A 17,775-nucleotide genomic window follows, 5' to 3' on the forward strand; every position below is an offset into this window, starting at 1 on the left:
GCAATAGTGATGAAAGAAAGTAATGCAATAGTGATGGAATATAGTGATGAAGGAAAGTAATATCATAGTGATGAAAGACAGTGATGGGATAGTGATGGGATAGTGATGGGATGGTGATGGGATAGTGATGAAGGAAAGTGATGAAGGAAAGATATAGAATAGTAATGAAAGACAGTAATGGGATAGTGATGAAAGATAGTAATAGGACAGCAGTGATAAAGGAAAGTAATGGGACAAAAAAACAGGAATGAAACAACGGTGATCGATGGGGAAGAAAAGGAAGAAGAAACAAACATCGCAGTGGGAGCCCTCAGATAAACGACATTAGGCTACAGCGCTATTGAACAGGAAGCTACAACACTGTGCTGGAAGGTGCATTCATTGCCATGACGAAGATTCTTGTCATGAGGTCTTCCCTAGGAAGGAACGAAAGTGACGACAAGTGATTTTTACTTAAGCTGGGGGCTGAACAGTATCTCTTTTTTGCGATTTTAGACTGGCTAGGGAGGCAAATAAGTGACTACTGTAGCTATAGCAATTGTAGCAAAATGGCTGGGTTTCATCGAGGTAGTATAGCTGAGCGCCCAAGGTATTGTCAGCTTGCACATGTAGTGATAAAGGATTGGCATATTAGGAGCAAGAAATTCTTTGCCTCATGACATGCACACATACTCAGGGCGAACATTATTATCAAGGGTGTGGTTCAACATGAGAATCTTCTCCCTCATTACAGCCCTCCTCACAGTTCTTTCATTTGCACCTTCAGCACCATACCATCGCACCTGGGCTTGTGTCGTCGGCTCAAAAGGCTTGTCTTCAATTTGCTCGCCATAATTAAGATACCAGCGCCGGTACTCACAATGGTGGGAACGCGGAGGGTCTCTTGCCAGCGGTCATCGGCTGGAGTGTTGGTAACTCCTAGCACTCGCTCATAAAAATCCCATTAAACTTCTGAGTCACTTATTATGCAGTGGTTACGTTGGGAACCAAGACTTTCACAGGAGATGGCGTTAAGGCACGGATATAAGGGTGCCAATAGACATGCAAATGAAGCATGGTACAATTCATACGCAGTTTCACCTTGTTCATAAGGTTCAAACTTGGCAGCTATAGTGGGTTGGTATCATTCCAAATATCAGTACGCGTTGGCCGAACGATAAAGAGAAGTAAAAGAAATCACACCAAACACCGTGTAACACCCCAATAAGCTTTTCTGTATTGTTCTTTTCAAAGACCGAAAAAGTCGGCCATGATTCCGTGTCTTCGTCCGTCTTAAGTCCAACCGGAAGTTTCGATTAATCACATCTGCATCTGTGCATCCTCATCATCGTAGCCCACATCGAACGCACCCCCGGGTATCCGACCCTCGTTGAGCTCCTTCTCTAGTCTCGAGATCTCTTGCAAGCTCTTAGCCTCCCGGATCAGCTTCTCGACTCGCTTCCGCTCCTGGTCGGTCAATTTGACTCTCACGGCCTTGTCGGCAGGGGCCCGGTCCGCGGGACCTCCAGAGGGAACGTCAAAGGTACGCGACTTAATGCCGATGATCTTCGAGGCTAGGGCAGACGGCTCTTCGGCGGTTCCAAACAGCTCCTTGGCCTTTTCGCGCTCGGCCTCCTTCACTTTCTGGTAGTCGAGGAAACGCACGCTGGGCAGTCGCCAGATGACCCAGTACCGGTAGTTCTATGATAGGTTAGCATGAAGTAAATGAAACCAGCGAGCATCGTATATGATTCGCATCCAAAGCGACAACGAAGTCGATGCGCAACACAGGGAATCTATACCTCTTTCCTCGTGATCGGGTTCTCCAGCAACACCAGATGCGTCAACTTCGGCAAGTTACGCAAAGCGTCTAGATCCGCCAGCTCTGTCACATTATTCGAGTGCAACACCAACGTGCTCAGGTTCGGGATCGAGGAGGCTAGCGAAGGCTGAATCTGCTTGATACGGTTGCGCGCGAGGAGAAGCGTGTGGAGACGGGGGAAGAAAGGGAAATTCCCGAGCGAGGAAATGCTGTTATCTGTGAGGTCGATTGCATCTTGTTCCTGTTCTTTGGTGAGCCTCTTGTCTTATTGAGGGTTCATCGGGGAAGTAGCAAGCAACGCGGGTTGAACGTACCCTGGCAATACCCAAGTTCTCAATCGCGGGTATCTTGTGTCCTAGAACGGCGCAAACACAAAACGATATCAATCCAGCTCATTTCAAAAGTGTAGTATGTGTCCTTTTCAGGCCCATATGTAAAACGCACCTCGGAGATCTAATTCTCGATCCTTCAATGGGTTGATGTACGAGAGAGAATTCTGGATGAGTTCGACGGTCAATCGCATGGCGGCGGGAGTGTCTTGTCTATTGGGGTATCATGCAAATAAATAGAATACTAGATAAATCGAAAATTGTAAGGAGTCCGCGAAGACGGGACTAGATCAAGCGAATTCAAGATCAAAGACAACAGGATGGATAAAGTGAAGCTGGAGCTCTTTGCGCAGGCCCAATCGTCGGAGCCGCAATTCTCCAAGGATTTTGCCCGGGCGGTGAGACGATCAGTCAGCATCTGCCGCGTTCCGTAAGTAGTAAGGTGTATTTTGAGTCCGCACTAGGCCCAGGCAGGCTAGGCTTATCTTCTAGTAAACAAAGACCTCTACAGCCTCTTGCTTGAGTTTTCGACATATCAGCTTGGTTTTATTGTCATATAAGGATGTATCTCACAAACAACGGTCAACTCACTCAGAATATCATGCGGCCTCTGCATTCGCAAAACGGCATCGAAATTTGGAAAAAACCAACCCAACACATCCTGTGGGAGGCAAACCCTATACCATAGCAGCTTTACGAACTCCCTCTCCCTTACAAGAATCAAACTCCATAATCAATCTGCTCTCATCGACTCATTCCCACAATTCACACCATTAGCTCTCTGCATTTCAAACTTCCCACCATGTCATTAATTCCCTCGACTCTCAGGTCATCAAATGCCCCGCGCATGTCCGACCGGAGCGGAGCGCCTGCACAATTTGAACTCCTGCGACGGATCAGTTAGCTTAATCCGCGGCTGTTGATTGATCAGTTGCCTTACTCCCACACAGTGCAGGAATACCCATCGGTGACCATCATGGAGGAGATAGCCTTGTTCCTGGAAGCACAACTTTGTCAGCTCGAGCTACCCATTCCGTTCTGTTTGGTCTCGATAGACTACTGATATACTTACCATGTATCTCCAGGAAGAAACCAAGAGCACATGTCCAAGTCGCAGAGGCCCATCCTGTCTCCTTGGCGGTTGACCTCCTGCCAGACGGTGACCTACACAGAGTATCAGATCATGTTTCGGGGCATGAAGCAAGTACAAACATGAAGAATCAAATGAGTATTAACTCGCATTACTTGGGCAAGGAGAACGTTATCCACTTACTACGTCGATCTCTTGCCCGTCGGGTAAGAAGATGGGCTGAGCTGTCGCAGTCACGGCCAAAAGGCCAAGAAGACTGATGGTAGCGGTCTGGAGGAACAACATTTCGATTGGAAGAATATGGTTCTGTTGTCTGTGTATAGCGTAGGAGAAGACAGCAGCTCTTGTGTGTTTGGATAAAGAGATACCGTAGGAGCAATCGGTTAGTAGAATGACTGCCTCATATGGCCCCGACACCTAGCTACAATTTCTTCTCCAAAGCTGTCAGTGTCTTAGGATAACTTACTAGATCGCGTTGAACACTAAACAGAGTGGACGAAGCCATACCGACAGAGCATGTGATCATGCTAGGATTGCAATATAGCCCGGATCAACGGTATCATGCAACCTTCCCCGGACAATCAGATTGGAATATCTCACCCCAAGCGTTCCACAGAATAGTAACTAGTAGCTTGTAATTTTGATCGCATGATGTCCTTTTAACCAAGAGACCAAAGGTTGACGTCAAATTGAGTGTGAAGTTCCCATTGCCAGTAGTCCCGAATCGTATCAGGTGTCGGTCGCCGAAAAAGCCAAGTGCGAACTCGCCGAAGCCGATATTAGAAACTCCCTAGAGATCGTTTCTGGGTGCGGTAGTGTGCTCTCACCATTCTCTGTCTAGACCAGTAGCCCTATCTTTGGAAGTGTTTATTTATTAGTGGGATGAGATTAAGTGCCAAGTGCCTCTACTTCAATAAGACACCGGCGGTCGAGTAGTTCGAGAGTACTGTCCGGAGTCATTTCCAGCGGATTTTTAATGCTCGTACTCTGTTTTCATTTTCTCATTGGAATGTGTTATCAAGGATATTTTAGGGGTTATAAGTAAAAATTTCCCTTGTCTGCTCGTCTAGTACTGGTCGAAGAATGCCAAAAATATATAATGAGCTTGCCGTCTTCATGACCGTTCTGTATAGCTCAGAACCACCGACATTAATTGACTTACGGTTACTTACAATCCCAAGGAGAAGTATCCTTGTGTAATTCTAGCCATACACTTAGTCCCATATCTCGTGGCCTCGTGAAGCCCAAACTAGCCGAGCCCCAGCTCAAACCCGAGCATAGCTGCACTAAACCTCCAGATGAGGAAGGAATATAATTCAGAAAGAGCGAGCTACCTAGTTGACCTTAGCTTGGATTCCAGTACTCACAGCCCGCCTACTGTATAAGCTCATTCAATTCTCATGGAGTTCGCCTATGGCGTAGCTCGACTTAGACGGCGACTTATCAGACCCGATCGTCCTCTGCCATATTACCATCATCACTTAATAACCAGACCCGGCACCACTCAACTATCTTCCAACCCCCTCCTATCAATCAATTCAGCTCATCCCTTGCTCGAGTCCCCTTCTCCAAATGCAGGGGAGCCACAGCAATAATTACAAACATGTGAGATCATCACCATACAGCCAGCGACGCCAGGTTCATGCATTCTGCACGATGCAGGAGCCTGTTATCTCCCGCCAATAACCAATCCAACGAGTTTCGCAGAGCTAAACTCTCCAGGGATGCGCGATCCGGGGTCCCTCTCTAGACCAATAGAGGTTCGTTGCAGATTCGCTATCTTATCAGGGTTCGTGATGATCGTCCGCCGTGGCCGATAACAGCGCGAAAGGGTTGAGGTTGGTTATATCTACTGGGCTCTTGGCTCTTCCCGATAAGGTGGGAACTATGAGTTCAGCTCTGCGATCGCATCCTGGAATGTAATGGGCCAAGACATTGCGTTTCAGCCCTGGGCGGAGGATGGGGGGTAGATAAAGGTGATGGAGATCGCGTCCACTTTTGAGGTTGGGATCAGAAAGCCGTCGGTCGGAATTTGCGATATTCGTGCTAGAGCTGCTGTTTGGTTTTAGTCGGTTTCGAAGGCAGTTTGACAAGCCTATCATGTCCGAGGTGAGTGTTTCTGCTCTATTGAGTTTCAACGATATATAACTCACACGATCGGTTGAGAAGCCAGTGTTCAATGCCTCCATGGCGCAAGGCGGCAATCCGAAAGAGATCGATGTCAACGCGCAATATTCGGGATTCGAGTACAACTACGTCTATATCCTCGCATGCACCTTCATCGTCTTCCTCATTCTCCCTGGTATCTCGCTGCTCTACGCCGGCTTGGCTCGCAGAAAGTCGGCACTGGCGTTCCTCTTCCAGGCATTTATGATCCTTGCAGTGTAAGAGCCCATTGTGAACATTGTTCGAGTCCGAGGACTGACTTCAAGGCAGAACCACATTTCAGTGGTTGTTCTGGGGGTATTCCCTAACATATTCCCGAAATGGGGGCCCTTTCATCGGCACGCTGCAGAACTTCGGACTGATGAACGTCATGGTGGCACCTTCTCCTGGCTCCGCAGTACTTCCGGAAATTGTCTTTTGTCTATTCCAACTGCTGTTCTGTGCCTGCACGGTAAGCCCTTTTTCTAAGACCAATGTGAAGGATAGATGTTTCTAACAGCCTCCAGGTGATGATCGTTGCCGGTGGTGCCTTTGAGCGAGGACGCATCCTACCGTCTTTAATTTTCGGCTTCTGCTGGGCGACGATTGTCTATTGTCCCTTGGCCCGGTGGACATGGAGTGAGCATGGATGGCTATACAACCTTCCCGCGATCGACTTTGCCGGTGGTGGTCCCGTCCACATCGCGTCGGGCTGCTCCGCTTTGGCATATGCTATTGTGCTCGGCAAGCGGAAGCATTACGGCGATCCATCGCTGCGGAAGCCACACAACACCACGCTTGTGTTTCTGGGCACCGTCTTCATCTGGACGGGATGGCTTGGCTTTAATGTACGCACTCTGCACAGAACTTCCCACCAGAGGCTAATTAAGTACAGGGAGGCTCGAGCCTTAACGCCAGTATGCGGGCGATGATGGCCGTTTTCAACACCAACACTGCCGCGAGCACAGGAATTCTAGGATGGGTCTTGGTCGACATGCTTAAACACAAGGGCAAGTTTTCGGTCGTCGGGGCTTGCGAAGGTGCTATTGCCGGACTAGTAGGAATCACTCCGGCTGCAGGCTGCGTGTCCATCTGGCTGGCGGCTTGCATTGGATTCATCACGGGCATCGTTTGCTCTCTGCTCCAAAACATCAACGACTGGATGAACATCGACGAAGGAATGGATGTCTTCAAACTGCACGGGATCGGCGGTATGGTGGGAGCCTTCCTCACGGGGATCTTCGCGACCGATTCGATCTCATCGCTCGACGGCTCTTCCCTGGCGAGCGGAGCCATCGACGGCAACGGGGTGCAAGTGGGAAGGCAACTGGCCGAGATCTGTGCGATCGCGAGCTACTCGTTCACCGTCTCCTGCATTCTGCTGCTGATCCTCAAATACATCCCGGGGCTGCATCTGCGGGTGGACGAAGAATCGGAGATGGTGGGGCTTGACCGAGCGCAGTTCTTCGACGAGCAGATTGGAGACTGGTCCATGACGCCGGAGCACAGCACCGCGACCTTGTTGGGAGTGTCCAAAGAGCCATCGGAGTCGAAAGATGAGCAGACCGAGTCACGGGAGATCAAGGCAGGTGACATCTGAGATCGCGAGATAGTCACGTCATGCCTGCATCCGCATCCCACGTCGGAGGGCGCGATATGATCTCGGCAGACCTCACCTAGAATAGTAGCAAGTAAAATAATGCCACCGTAGGTTCTCCGAGTATCTGATCTGCCCCGAATGAACCCTCCAAGAACTACAAGTACAGAGTCGGATAGCCTGAATGGCGTCATGGGCGACGGGGCTTGAATTATTGGCCAACGGCGGAGTACGACGACCTGCATGAAAGGCCCAAGTAAAGGGGGGTGACGAATGCACCAAGCTTGGCTGGTTTTGTTTTGGCCGCGCAGAAGCTGCAATGGCTAATCTGGTTTGGATGCCAAGTGCGCCAATCAAACGGCCGGACGGGCCCAACTTGCATGGGCTCTGGACTCTGGAGGACCCGGAGCTTACGTCAATGCGACCAGGATGTGCCCCCCATTCGAACTTTGCTTTTTTTAATTCGCTTTTTTTTTTTTCTTTTTCTTTTTTCCCTTTTTCCCTTTTTCCTTTTACACTTTTCCCCTATTGTTTAGGAGGCGTCTTATCGGCCCTATCAGCATCGATTGTCCTTCTATTATTATTGCAAATTCAAGACATCGATGTCCTTGCCGGTCACCTGGTTGTCTACGGTGCTTCGCATCGCTGCGACAGTGGGAGACCGCATGCCCGCTCGTAGGGCAAAGGTCTAATCTGGTTGACGGTTGGAATGCCGATCGCGAAGTCGATGGCAGATGGTGCGACTGACACGGGCTGGACCGTCGTCTACTGCGCTCGGGATATTTCAGTCTGTGTTTAGGGGGGAGGTCTCTGTGCGCCGTGGACTCAGGGAGGATTCTAGACTATATTACGGGGTACGGGATACGGTGCCGAATTCCTTCACTTTAATGAAAGTGGATTGACGAAGGGTGTCGAAATGGTCAATGTTACCCCGAGTTATCTAGATCCTGATGCTAGTGGCGACGCTCTTTTAGAGGTCCCGCCTTGGATGGCACTAGGCCCGGTTGGTGCTAGTCCGGTACTGTTACTGGCCGGTATAATTTACTCGTCCCTGCTGGAGTATAGAAATAGAACCGGCATCCAGACAATGAGAAGCCCTTCGTAAACTCAAAGTTTCACCTCAAAATCCAGCTTCAGCAAGGGAACAGAGCGACGATTGATTCTCAGTGTCTTTCTTGGACACAACTCCCCCCTTAGAAGAGTGCCTCCCTCGCCAAGTGCAATGTCACCATGTCATCTCCGGTAATCTAACGCCGTAAAGGGTCCGTAATCTCGATAAAACCAGACCCTTCCGTTGGTTGCGCACTAAACCCCATCCGGCCTGCTACCTGCCTTAGGCTCCCCGCTGTCGCGTCCACTGCTGTCGCCATCCGCTCCCGTCCGTTTTCTCTTCTTATCATTCATCCGTCACTTTTCCCTTTCCTTTTCCCTCCTCCCCTCCACCTCCGCATTCTCCCTCTCCTTCCCGTCCAGAGGTACCGTGTTACCGTCGTTGCTGGCTGTAAAAGGGTCCTCCTCGTGCTTGGACTTCTTCCCCCTTCTTCTCGCTGCGTCTTATCTTGCTCCCTTGAGCAAGGCCATTCGTTTTTATCCAACCTCTCCCCTCCTCGCCCCCAACCTCGAATTCCTCCCTGGTCTTCTTCGCCCTTCAACGACCAATTCCGAATCGAGACTGCCAATTGATAAATCGGATCGCTCCCCTTCCACTCGCTTCATTCAATTCATCCCGCCCGGTGGTCATGCTTGTCGGTCAAATACAATAATCATAATCTTTAATATCTTTCCCAATGGGCAAATGTAACCGGACCTTCCCTTTGCGATCACCCTTGCTAGTACTAATCTTTTATATGATAGGGCATTATGGAGTTGTCCTGGACGCAGGATCGTCTGTAAGTGTGAGAAATTTCAGTCTGTCGGTCGTCTCCTAACCCCTTGCGACAGGGGACTCGAGTACATGTCTATCGCTGGTTGAACAACGATGTTGCGCGAAAAGAGTCCGATAAGAAGGACCTCAAGTCCTTGCCGGAAATCAAAACGAAATCCGACTGGACCAAGAAAATACGACCTGGTAAGATTTGGAAAATTATAACGGGCAGAAGAAGGAATGCGCCGGCTTTCTAACACAGTGGTCACCAGGAATATCTTCTTTCGCCGATCGACCCGAAGCCGTTGGACCTGAACACCTTGCGGAACTTTTGGAACACGCTCTCAAGATTGTGCCGGACGATGCTATCAAGGAAACACCCATTTTTCTGCTCGCCACGGCGGGGATGCGACTACTCCCCGACCTGGAACGAGGCTTGCTATTGAATCAGATCTGCTCTTACGCCCGCGCGAACACCGACTTCTTGCTGCCCGACTGCGACGTTCACATCCAAGTGATTCAGGGAGACACGGAAGGCTTATACGGATGGGTGGCATCCAACTACTTGCTAGGCAGTTTCGATGCCCCGGATAAGCACGATCACGGCAAGGGTCACCACACATATGGTTTTTTGGACATGGGAGGCGCATCGGCGCAGATCGCATTTGCGCCTAACGCCACCGAGAGCGAGAAGCATGCGAACGACCTGACGCTGCTACGTTTGCGCAATGTCGATGGATCCGCCCAAGAACACCGGGTTTTCGTTACGTCTTGGCTGGAGTTTGGAGTGCGCGAGGCCCGTCGGCGTTATCTAGAATCGCTCCAGGCCGCCAGCGGAGTCGACACTGTCAAAGAACTTCCCGATCCTTGTCTACCAGCGGGGCTCCGAACCACTCTAGAAGGACAGACCGTTTCGTCAGACGAAGCACAAGCCAAAGAAATGTACCTTCTGGGAACCGGAAAGTTCGAGGAATGCCTTCGACAAACATTTCCTCTACTGGACAAGGACGCCCCGTGCCCCGATGCTCCTTGTCTCCTTCACGGGATCCACGTTCCTGCCATTGACTTTGACGTGAATCATTTCATCGGCATCAGCGAATACTGGCATACGACGCATGACATCTTCGAAATGGGACACAAGGACAAGGCGTACGACTTTAATACCTATCAAGATCGTGTCCTGGCCTTTTGCTCGCAGGACTGGAGTACTATCGAGGATGGCATTCACGAGCATAAGTGGGGGAAAAAACTGGATGTCGACAAGGCTCATGAGCTTTGCTTCAAAGCGTCGTGGATCATCAATGTGTTGCACGACGGAATCGGAATCCCTCGCGTGGGACTTGAGGATACGACAGGCTCTGGCCACAACGGAACCGAGGAAGTCATCCAAAAAGGCGAGGACCGGGGCTACCTGGATCCTTTCCAAGCAGTGAACAAGATCGACTCAACGGAAGTTAGTTGGACCCTGGGCAAGATGGTGCTGTACGCGTCTTCTCAGGTTCCCGTGGAAGTCGAAGAATCCCTGCCGGTCGGATTCGGAAGCAACGTTGCTGGTGTTCCCAACGACTTCCAGTACCCGAGTTCTGAGTTGATGCCCACGCCCCAGGGACCTCACACCACCTCGTGGCATGATGCCTTGTTCGAAGAAGCCTCATCTCGCCGAGCTCCTGGCTTTGTACTATTTTTGCTTATCATTGTCATGGCATTATTCTTCCTCTGTGGGCGGAGCCGTCGCCTGCGAGTGTACCACAAAGTCAACACCTGTCTCCACCGTCGCGGACCGTCCCACCCGAACCACCCCAAGAAGCGGAAGTTTTTCGGTGGCAAGTTACCATTCTTCGGCGGCCAACGAAGTCCTTCGTACGAGCGTGTCCTCGAGGATGGGGCTCATGAATTTGACTTGGGGGCCAGTCACTCCGGTCGCAGCTCGTTGGACGACAGTCGTTCCTCTGACGCTGATTCGGGCTTCATGCCACCTAAGCGCGCCGCCAGTTGGGGTAGCAGCACGCCGACTCTAAAGTTCGGACTGGACAACTCTTCGTCGGGGACCATCGGTCTAGGGATTACGGCGGGGTCTGCCATGGACCGGGCAGGCCTCGTCGTGAGGACTGAAAGTCGGGATCATCTGGCCCCGATAGCATTGGGACCTACGACGAACGGCCGGCGTTCAAGGACCGGCAGTCCGTCCAGGTCTCACCCGCATCGATCGCCAATCACGACCCCTTTGACGCAAGAATAATGCCCCATATAATGACCTTTTCCTTTTGTTTCCTTTCTCCATGCATATTTACGAGGAGTTATATTCACGCTTTTTGAACCAGAACCAATCATTGGCAGGGCAGCTGACACGAAGCAACCGAATAAGCCTTAAGTCAGCTTATCGGCAATCCTTCCATGTTTGATCACAGCTTTGTTTCAACTATCCTCCCTGTCTGATTGAACCACTGATTACTGGTCGCTTCTTACTTGTGGAGTTACATGGGCTGGCTAACCATTCCCATTTTTAATTGTCATCCGTCCTTTTTTCCGGAGTCAATTGTTCTGCACTGGTTGAGGATATATACGTTTAATGATGTTGTATGTATAATAGACTTTCCTTGTTTCGAACTTGAAACCTCACTTGGTAGCCTGGTCTTCAGGCTGTATAGGCACCCTTTGTTGGATAGTCAATTAAATATGAATATTGAATGAAGTATTTGTATCCTTTACAAAGGCAGCTAGTCCACTGTACTGTCTTGATTATTTGTATCTCTACATCACGAAATTTGCGGATTGAAAGTACGCAAGAATTCATCTCATGGACAGTTTCCATGTGCTCGCATGTATTTCTGCCCGAACTCATGGTCAAAGCTCAGCACTTCAAGCGCATCGAAGCGTCCAAAAGGCCCGTCTAGCCCTCGATGCCATTACGGCATACATACGCTATGGACGTAAAAGTTTGATGGAGGTCAATTAACCAGACTAATATACTATACTCTCTGCTCGGGCTCTATTTAGTGACGTGACCAGCTCAGGGCGCCTAGAAAGTAGCGAGGGGTAGATTGAAAACGGAAGAATTGAAGTATTGAGGTGTCTAAACAATGCAGCTGTAGAATTCTCGAGGGGTATGATAACAAAACAAGAATGGGTATGGATATAAAATGTTCGTAGGGTATACACAGCAAACCAGAAACAAAAGTAAAAAGTAAACACGCCTGTCAGCCAAATCCAAAACCAGGATCAGTATTCCGATCAGATCAGATCAGATCTAAAGACCAACAGGGCGGGTAGGAAGGGAGCATATAAACGCAGAAATCTATCACAACTTCGACCCCGTCGTGATATCCTTCCTGCGTTTCTGTCGCGACGACACATCCACGCTATCCTCGGGGTTCGGGCTCGCCGCGCTCTGGAACAAGATCCGGCCGACGGCGTCAGACATGAGGAGTACGCGCGAGGAGACGGTTGCGCCGTCGCGGCGGTTTTTGCTAGAGATCGTTAGTGTGCCGATCGTGGGCGCGTCAGGGAAGGGCGAACGCGAACTCACCCTTCACGTCGAGATTGGGCGATCAGCTCCATAAAGTCCCATAGACGGCCTCGGGCCAGGATGTTTCCAGTGGCGGGGTCTCGCTCGGGGGCCCATTCCGGAGCGATGCGCATGACGGGCGAGGCGCGGGATTCCTTGCCCCTCACGACAAGGATGATGCCCTCTTCGGCGAATCGCTGGTAGGAGTTCTTGAGGGTTTCTTTGTTGACGGCTTCGAAGTAGGAGAGGTCGCCTTGGTGGTAGAGGGTTTTGCCGAGCTAGGCTGGTTAGTTTGGGCAGAGAGGGATGGATAGGGGAAAGGGGCGTACAAGCTGGGCGTTATCTTGGGCCTTTTTCAGGTCGATCCAGACCTCTTTGGGTCCGTCGAGGGGAGGGGTGAGGCCGAGGAGGGATACGGTGCCGAGCCAAGAGGCCTCGATGAATGGCCAGATGAGGAAGCAGTAGAAGTCGTAGTTCTCTCGTCCGCATTTGCGTTCGGACTCGCTCAGCTCGACGTAAAGGGGCGTTCCTGAGGGTTCGCGGGTGACGGTGATCACGTCGTCTTTTTCGAGTCCTTGGATGGTTCGCTCCAGGTTGGTGGTTAATCCTTCTGGTGGGAAGATGAATTCTCCGCGGAAGAGCTGGGCGTGTTAGCAGAATCCTTACTATTGTCTGACAGTACATACCTGTGACAAAAAGGAGACTTGGCTCAAGAGATCCGCATAGGTGATACGTTGGTATGACGGACCACCGCCTTGCTTGATCCGTGTGTACATAGCTGCAGATACCAATGCCTCGGTGATGAACAAGTGGATGGTCATGTTCCGATAGAATGAGAGCTGGAACCGGTCCACGGCATAGTAGGTCGGCTCTACCAGACCATCTATTTCGCCCACGATCTGATGCCCCAACACTTCGATTGCGCGGTCAACGACCACTTCCGTAGGATATCGATAGAAATGCGCCACTCGGCCTCCTTTTCCGCGAACGCGCTCGCAGAGCCATTCGACTCGTCGTACCAGTTCTCCCTTGCCGACTCCGCGTCCACGGAGCGTCAACAGAACAGTTCCCACCAGGGCAGTAGGCATCATGACGGACACGTCGTTGATGTCGGAAAGCACCCGGTAGCCCAAGGCACGAAGTATCCGGCCCCTTTCTTTTTGATTCGGCTGAGAGCCACCGTTGGGATCGATCTGATTCGGCAACCGGGTCAATTGCTGACCAATGAACTCTTTGAGACTCCACGGCTCGTGGAACCGGACATCCACTCGTCCTAGCTGTAGCGAGAGGACAGAAGATGCGGACAGGAAATCTGCAAGGTTCTCTTTCGGTTTTGGTTGGCCGAGCAGTTCACTGATATATGACCTGAAAAATGTTAACAGTGGCACAAACAGGCAATGGAGTGTCATACTCAGTCTCGATAACCTTGTCATACTGCGTGCTGACAGGACAAATGATAGTGTCATCAACACGTCCCGATATAACGCTGTCCAGGATGAAACTGAGAATTCCGAATTTCGGGGACAACAGCTTTCCCGTTCTAGATCTTCCACCTTCGATGAAACACTCGAAATTGAACCCCTGCTGCAAAAGCGTGTCGATATACGCCTGCACGACAGTATGATACAACGGGTCGTTTCCAAAGCTTCTCCGAATCCACATAGCCCCTAAGTCGGTCAGCAAGAGCAAGCCCCAGCGCACAGCCAGTCTTACCTGCATGCTGCAAGAATGGCCCCAGCATGGGAATATTGAGGTTATCACCGGCAACCACCACCGGAAGGCCAATTCCCAGACGATAGCAAATAAGCTGCAGAGAAACGTAGTCCACGTGGGACTTGTGGCACGGCAAGAAGACAGTCGACTGCTTCTTCCTGGAAGCCTCCTCGGCGACCGATCGTAACCGCAAGACCTCTTCGCTCGACACATGTATACCTACGTAGGTTCAATCAGCCATTGACCAATAAAACACCAACCAAACCGACCTTGATGATACGCGCGCGTCAGAAGCTGCGTACACAGATAGTACGCGCCGCGAATAAACCGCTTGCTCTCCATCTTGCAGATCATATTATCCAGCATGGAATCCACCACCTCTTTCAAGTTACTCTCGAGTTCATTCCGACGCTGCACTCTGCGCCTGTCCAACGGCCCCTCTCTTATATCTAGTAACCCTTCCTTCTCCTCGACGGCCAGCCGCACCTCGGCCAATTCCGTGACCTTCCCGCGCAGCATGGGACTGGCGAGGATGTTCGCCTTCATGCGTTCCGAAAAGCCATTGTAGAAGATGGGCTGGCCGATCACGTCGTCGTAGGCGCGCCACCCGGTGCCGGACATGTAGAGGCTCACTTCGCGCAGGAAGTCGAAGGGGTTCTCGCGGAAGCGCGCCATGTGGTGCACGAGATTGCGCTCGGTGATCTGGTCATCTTGCGGCTCGGGCCCGCCGGTGAATCCGCTCGGGTGGATGGTAAGCTGGTTCCCGACGATCTCGAGATCAGGGGCCGACTGTTCGACCGGCGGCTTTTCCGACGGCATCGTTTACCGGTGGCGGCAAACAAGTTGGGTTCGGAGGGTTCAACAGGATTGGTGGCGGCAGGAATGGTCAGGGGGTTGTCGTCAGTCAGGGCAGACGGGGAGATGATCGAGGGCCATTGAAGGGGCGAGTTGAGAAGAGCAAAGTAGATTGAATGCAACTGAGGGGAAAGCTGGGCGATCAATCCCAACAAAACGTACGATCATCCCCGGCTTTTTCCCCGGACTCGTGCCTCGGCCGGTCACGTGGGGATGCGGTATCGTCCCGATACGCCGATACCGCGCGGTATCAACCATGCCCGATCGGGTAAATCTGCACTACGCCGTTGGGGGCCGCGTCGATTCTGCTGTTGACATCACCTGGGAATGGGCCTTCTGTCTTCCTATTCCTTAGTGCCGAAACACCGTCTTCATTTTAACTCATCTTTTTTCTCTCATATAAGCAAAACGCCATGAAGCTCCACGGGGCGGCCATTGCCCTTACGCTGGCCAGCTCAGTTCAGGCCTACAGTCCTGAAGGTACTTGCTACAGACAACTCGGGGACTCCATGCAACCCCATAACACATACACCTACCAGATGCCCACTCTCAGCATGAGGGTCTGCGGCCAGCAGGGCCATCGCTACGTGGCGATTCGGGGTGTAGAGTGCTACTGCGGCAGCTCGAAACCACCCGAGAAGTTCGAGGTTTCGTTGGAGAATTGCGATACGCCGTGTCGGGGGTGGCCGAGTGATAAATGTGAGCATATCTAAGTTCTGCAATATCGAGTACACGGGACATAATAGCATTGATTGGAGCATTCAACTGATGGCTTACAGGCGGCGGCAAAAAAGCCTGGTCGGTTTACTCTACGGAGCATTTCTTTAAGCCGCGCTCTTCGTCTTCGAGGACGAGTACGACGAGCATGAGTGAGAAAGCTAGCTCGACTTCGGAGGTTTAGGCTACGTCCGATGGTCCAACAAGCTCTTCGCCAAGTGCGGTGGACAGCACATCGACCGGCGAGACTCCTGCATCTACATCCGGAGCTCTTCGTGGCCTTGCTTCCCTAGTGCCTGAGGCGGTTCATAACTTTGCTGCCTTCGTTGAGGCTCAGGTACTAAGGGTGCAAGTGAACGAATAGTCGCGAGCAGCTACGGGTATGATTCTAGTTGGTCGATTTGGGATTTATGGCGGAGTTAGGTTTAATCGTGATGACCGATATATATAGTGGTAAGGGCTACGACGACTCATAGACTGGGCATGTATTAATATTAAGACAACTCAAACACACCCTCGAAACTCATGTACAGTATAGAACAAGAAACAATCAAGAAACAATCAACCAAGTCTATAAAAGACATGGTCAAGAGCAGCTACGTTCCTGAACATTTATGCAACCATGCGCATAAAATACACAACAGAGTCCGCATGACAATACAAAACATGACTGTCTATCTTATCACCACGTGACCAACAGCTGACCGCATTTCCGCCCGCCGAAGCCGAAAGAGGCAGTGTTTGCTCAGCGCGCAAACCGCCACCCGCAGAGCAAACCGTTGAGTTTCGAACTCTCGTTCGAACCTCCTTTTCTATAAACCCACCATGTTTCGCTGGACGAGAGCCTTCCAACGTATGACTCCCGACTCACTCTAACCTATCCAATCCATCCACACCCCACCACTCAATCCATTGATCAATCTAACAAACCAAAAAGCAACCATCTCGCGACTCACAAAACCCCCCACCATGTCGATGTCCACCGCAGCCTCGCCCTCCCCCATCCAAGTCTTCCGCGACCCCTCCCCCCTCCGCCAATGGCGCCGGCAGCTCCTCCTCTCGAACAAAAGCCTCGGGTTCGTGCCGACCATGGGCGCGCTCCACGAAGGCCACCTCTCGCTGATGCGCCAAGCCGCCGCTGAGAACACCGACATCCTCGTCAGCATCTACGTCAACCCGACGCAGTTCGGCGTGAACGAGGATCTGTCGAGCTACCCGCGCACATGGGACAGCGACGTCGCGAAGCTGCAGGCGCTGAACGCCGAGCTGGACGCGCAGGGCAAAGCCGGGGGCCGAGTCAGTGCGATCCTGGCGCCGACGAGCCGTGTGATGTATCCGAGTCTGCCGCCGAGTTCGGAAGTCGATGGCGATGGGTCCTTTGTGACGATTACGCCGATCTCGAGACGGTTGGAGGGCGCGTCCAGGCCGGTGTTCTTCCGTGGCGTGGCCACCGTGTGCATGAAGTTGTTTAATCTGGCGGCGGCGGATAGGGCTTATTTCGGACAGAAGGACGTGCAGCAGACGGTGGTGATTAAGCGTATGGTGAAGGATTTTCACATCGATACGGAGGTGCGCATCGGGGCGACGGTGCGCGAGGAGGACGGGCTGGCGATGAGTTCAAGGAATGTGTATCTTGGGGAGAGGAGGAGGGCGGTGGGATTGGTGCTGTATCGGGCGCTGAGGGCGGCTGAGGAGGCGTATGCATCTGGGAAGACGAGGAGGGAGGAGATTCTTGGTGCGGCGAATGAGGTGGCGCAGGGGGTGTTGGCGGAGCAGCAGGCTCTGAGCCCATCGGAGAGGGCGCTATACGAGGTGGATTATATCTCGTTGGCGGATCCAGAGAGTCTGGATGAACTGGAGGTGGTGGATGCGGCGCAGGGGGCGATTCTGAGCGGCGCGGTGAAGATGGCGCCGCTGGAGGAGTCGCGCGAGGGTGAGGATTGCGGGCTGGGCGATGGGCAGGTGCCGGTGAGGCTGATTGACAACTTGATCATGAAGCCTCTTGTATCTTAGGAATCCGGCGATGCGATGTACAATATCAACCTGAATATAATACCCAAGTACTAGAAGACCAAACAGGAAATTAGGGCACGATCGCAGGGCTCGGAAGCAAATCGGGCCGGCAGAAATTTCCCGTGCCGGCGGCCTCAGGCAGTCAG

At 51.8% G+C, this 17,775-nt stretch overlaps 8 protein-coding genes across 8 annotated transcripts; 5 read left to right on the top strand and 3 right to left on the bottom strand.

The window, feature by feature from the left end:
* Positions 1-1,094: 1,094 nt before the first annotated feature.
* On the bottom strand, positions 1,095-2,465 carry lea1 (U2 snRNP complex subunit LEA1). The gene is made up of 4 exons (XM_024849708.1): positions 2,246-2,465; positions 2,116-2,156; positions 1,782-2,042; positions 1,095-1,680 (listed from the first exon to the last, which is right to left on the bottom strand). Exons 1-4 carry the CDS (start codon positions 2,322-2,324, stop codon positions 1,300-1,302), a joined length of 762 nt encoding a protein of 253 aa, XP_024702480.1. The 5' UTR covers positions 2,325-2,465; the 3' UTR covers positions 1,095-1,299.
* Positions 2,466-2,895: 430 nt separating this feature from the next.
* P170DRAFT_511820 (uncharacterized protein) lies at positions 2,896-3,785 on the bottom strand (the record flags this gene model as incomplete). The annotated part of the gene is made up of 5 exons (XM_024854929.1): positions 3,728-3,785; positions 3,404-3,653; positions 3,203-3,294; positions 3,071-3,127; positions 2,896-3,016 (listed from the first exon to the last, which is right to left on the bottom strand). Exons 2-5 carry the CDS (start codon positions 3,503-3,505, stop codon positions 2,896-2,898), a joined length of 372 nt encoding a protein of 123 aa, XP_024702481.1. The 5' UTR covers positions 3,506-3,653; positions 3,728-3,785.
* Positions 3,786-5,185: 1,400 nt separating this feature from the next.
* Positions 5,186-6,932, top strand: P170DRAFT_388498 (ammonium transporter; the record flags this gene model as incomplete). The annotated part of the gene is made up of 4 exons (XM_024845845.1): positions 5,186-5,604; positions 5,657-5,837; positions 5,893-6,213; positions 6,261-6,932. Coding segments are annotated over exons 1-4 (1,371 nt in total), but the record flags the coding sequence as incomplete, so codon positions are not given.
* Positions 6,933-7,229: 297 nt separating this feature from the next.
* On the top strand, positions 7,230-7,888 carry P170DRAFT_235915 (uncharacterized protein). Its single transcript, XM_024842919.1, has one exon. The coding sequence runs from the start codon at positions 7,282-7,284 to the stop codon at positions 7,639-7,641; it is 360 nt and encodes a 119-aa protein (XP_024702483.1). The 5' UTR covers positions 7,230-7,281; the 3' UTR covers positions 7,642-7,888.
* A 591-nt stretch (positions 7,889-8,479) lies between these two features.
* On the top strand, positions 8,480-11,185 carry P170DRAFT_235918 (putative nucleoside diphosphatase (Ynd1)). The gene is made up of 4 exons (XM_024842920.1): positions 8,480-8,759; positions 8,817-8,851; positions 8,904-9,030; positions 9,099-11,185. The coding sequence occupies exons 1-4, from the start codon at positions 8,750-8,752 to the stop codon at positions 11,063-11,065; spliced, it is 2,139 nt and encodes a 712-aa protein (XP_024702484.1). The 5' UTR covers positions 8,480-8,749; the 3' UTR covers positions 11,066-11,185.
* Positions 11,186-11,812: 627 nt separating this feature from the next.
* Positions 11,813-15,032, bottom strand: P170DRAFT_438884 (lysophospholipid acyltransferase family protein). The gene is made up of 7 exons (XM_024849709.1): positions 14,314-15,032; positions 14,045-14,263; positions 13,743-13,998; positions 13,018-13,696; positions 12,661-12,972; positions 12,353-12,609; positions 11,813-12,293 (listed from the first exon to the last, which is right to left on the bottom strand). The coding sequence occupies exons 1-7, from the start codon at positions 14,861-14,863 to the stop codon at positions 12,125-12,127; spliced, it is 2,442 nt and encodes an 813-aa protein (XP_024702485.1). The 5' UTR covers positions 14,864-15,032; the 3' UTR covers positions 11,813-12,124.
* Positions 15,033-15,227: 195 nt separating this feature from the next.
* Positions 15,228-16,149, top strand: P170DRAFT_511824 (WSC domain-containing protein). The gene is made up of 2 exons (XM_024854930.1): positions 15,228-15,598; positions 15,679-16,149. Exons 1-2 carry the CDS (start codon positions 15,313-15,315, stop codon positions 15,798-15,800), a joined length of 408 nt encoding a protein of 135 aa, XP_024702486.1. The 5' UTR covers positions 15,228-15,312; the 3' UTR covers positions 15,801-16,149.
* Positions 16,150-16,544: 395 nt separating this feature from the next.
* Positions 16,545-17,707, top strand: P170DRAFT_438886 (pantoate--beta-alanine ligase PAN6). The gene has a single exon (XM_024849710.1). The coding sequence runs from the start codon at positions 16,586-16,588 to the stop codon at positions 17,627-17,629; it is 1,044 nt and encodes a 347-aa protein (XP_024702487.1). The 5' UTR covers positions 16,545-16,585; the 3' UTR covers positions 17,630-17,707.
* The last annotated feature ends 68 nt before the right edge of the window (positions 17,708-17,775 follow it).

This window comes from Aspergillus steynii (genome assembly GCF_002849105.1).
Source record: "Aspergillus steynii IBT 23096 chromosome Unknown P170scaffold_6, whole genome shotgun sequence".
NCBI lineage: Eukaryota > Fungi > Ascomycota > Eurotiomycetes > Eurotiales > Aspergillaceae > Aspergillus > Aspergillus steynii.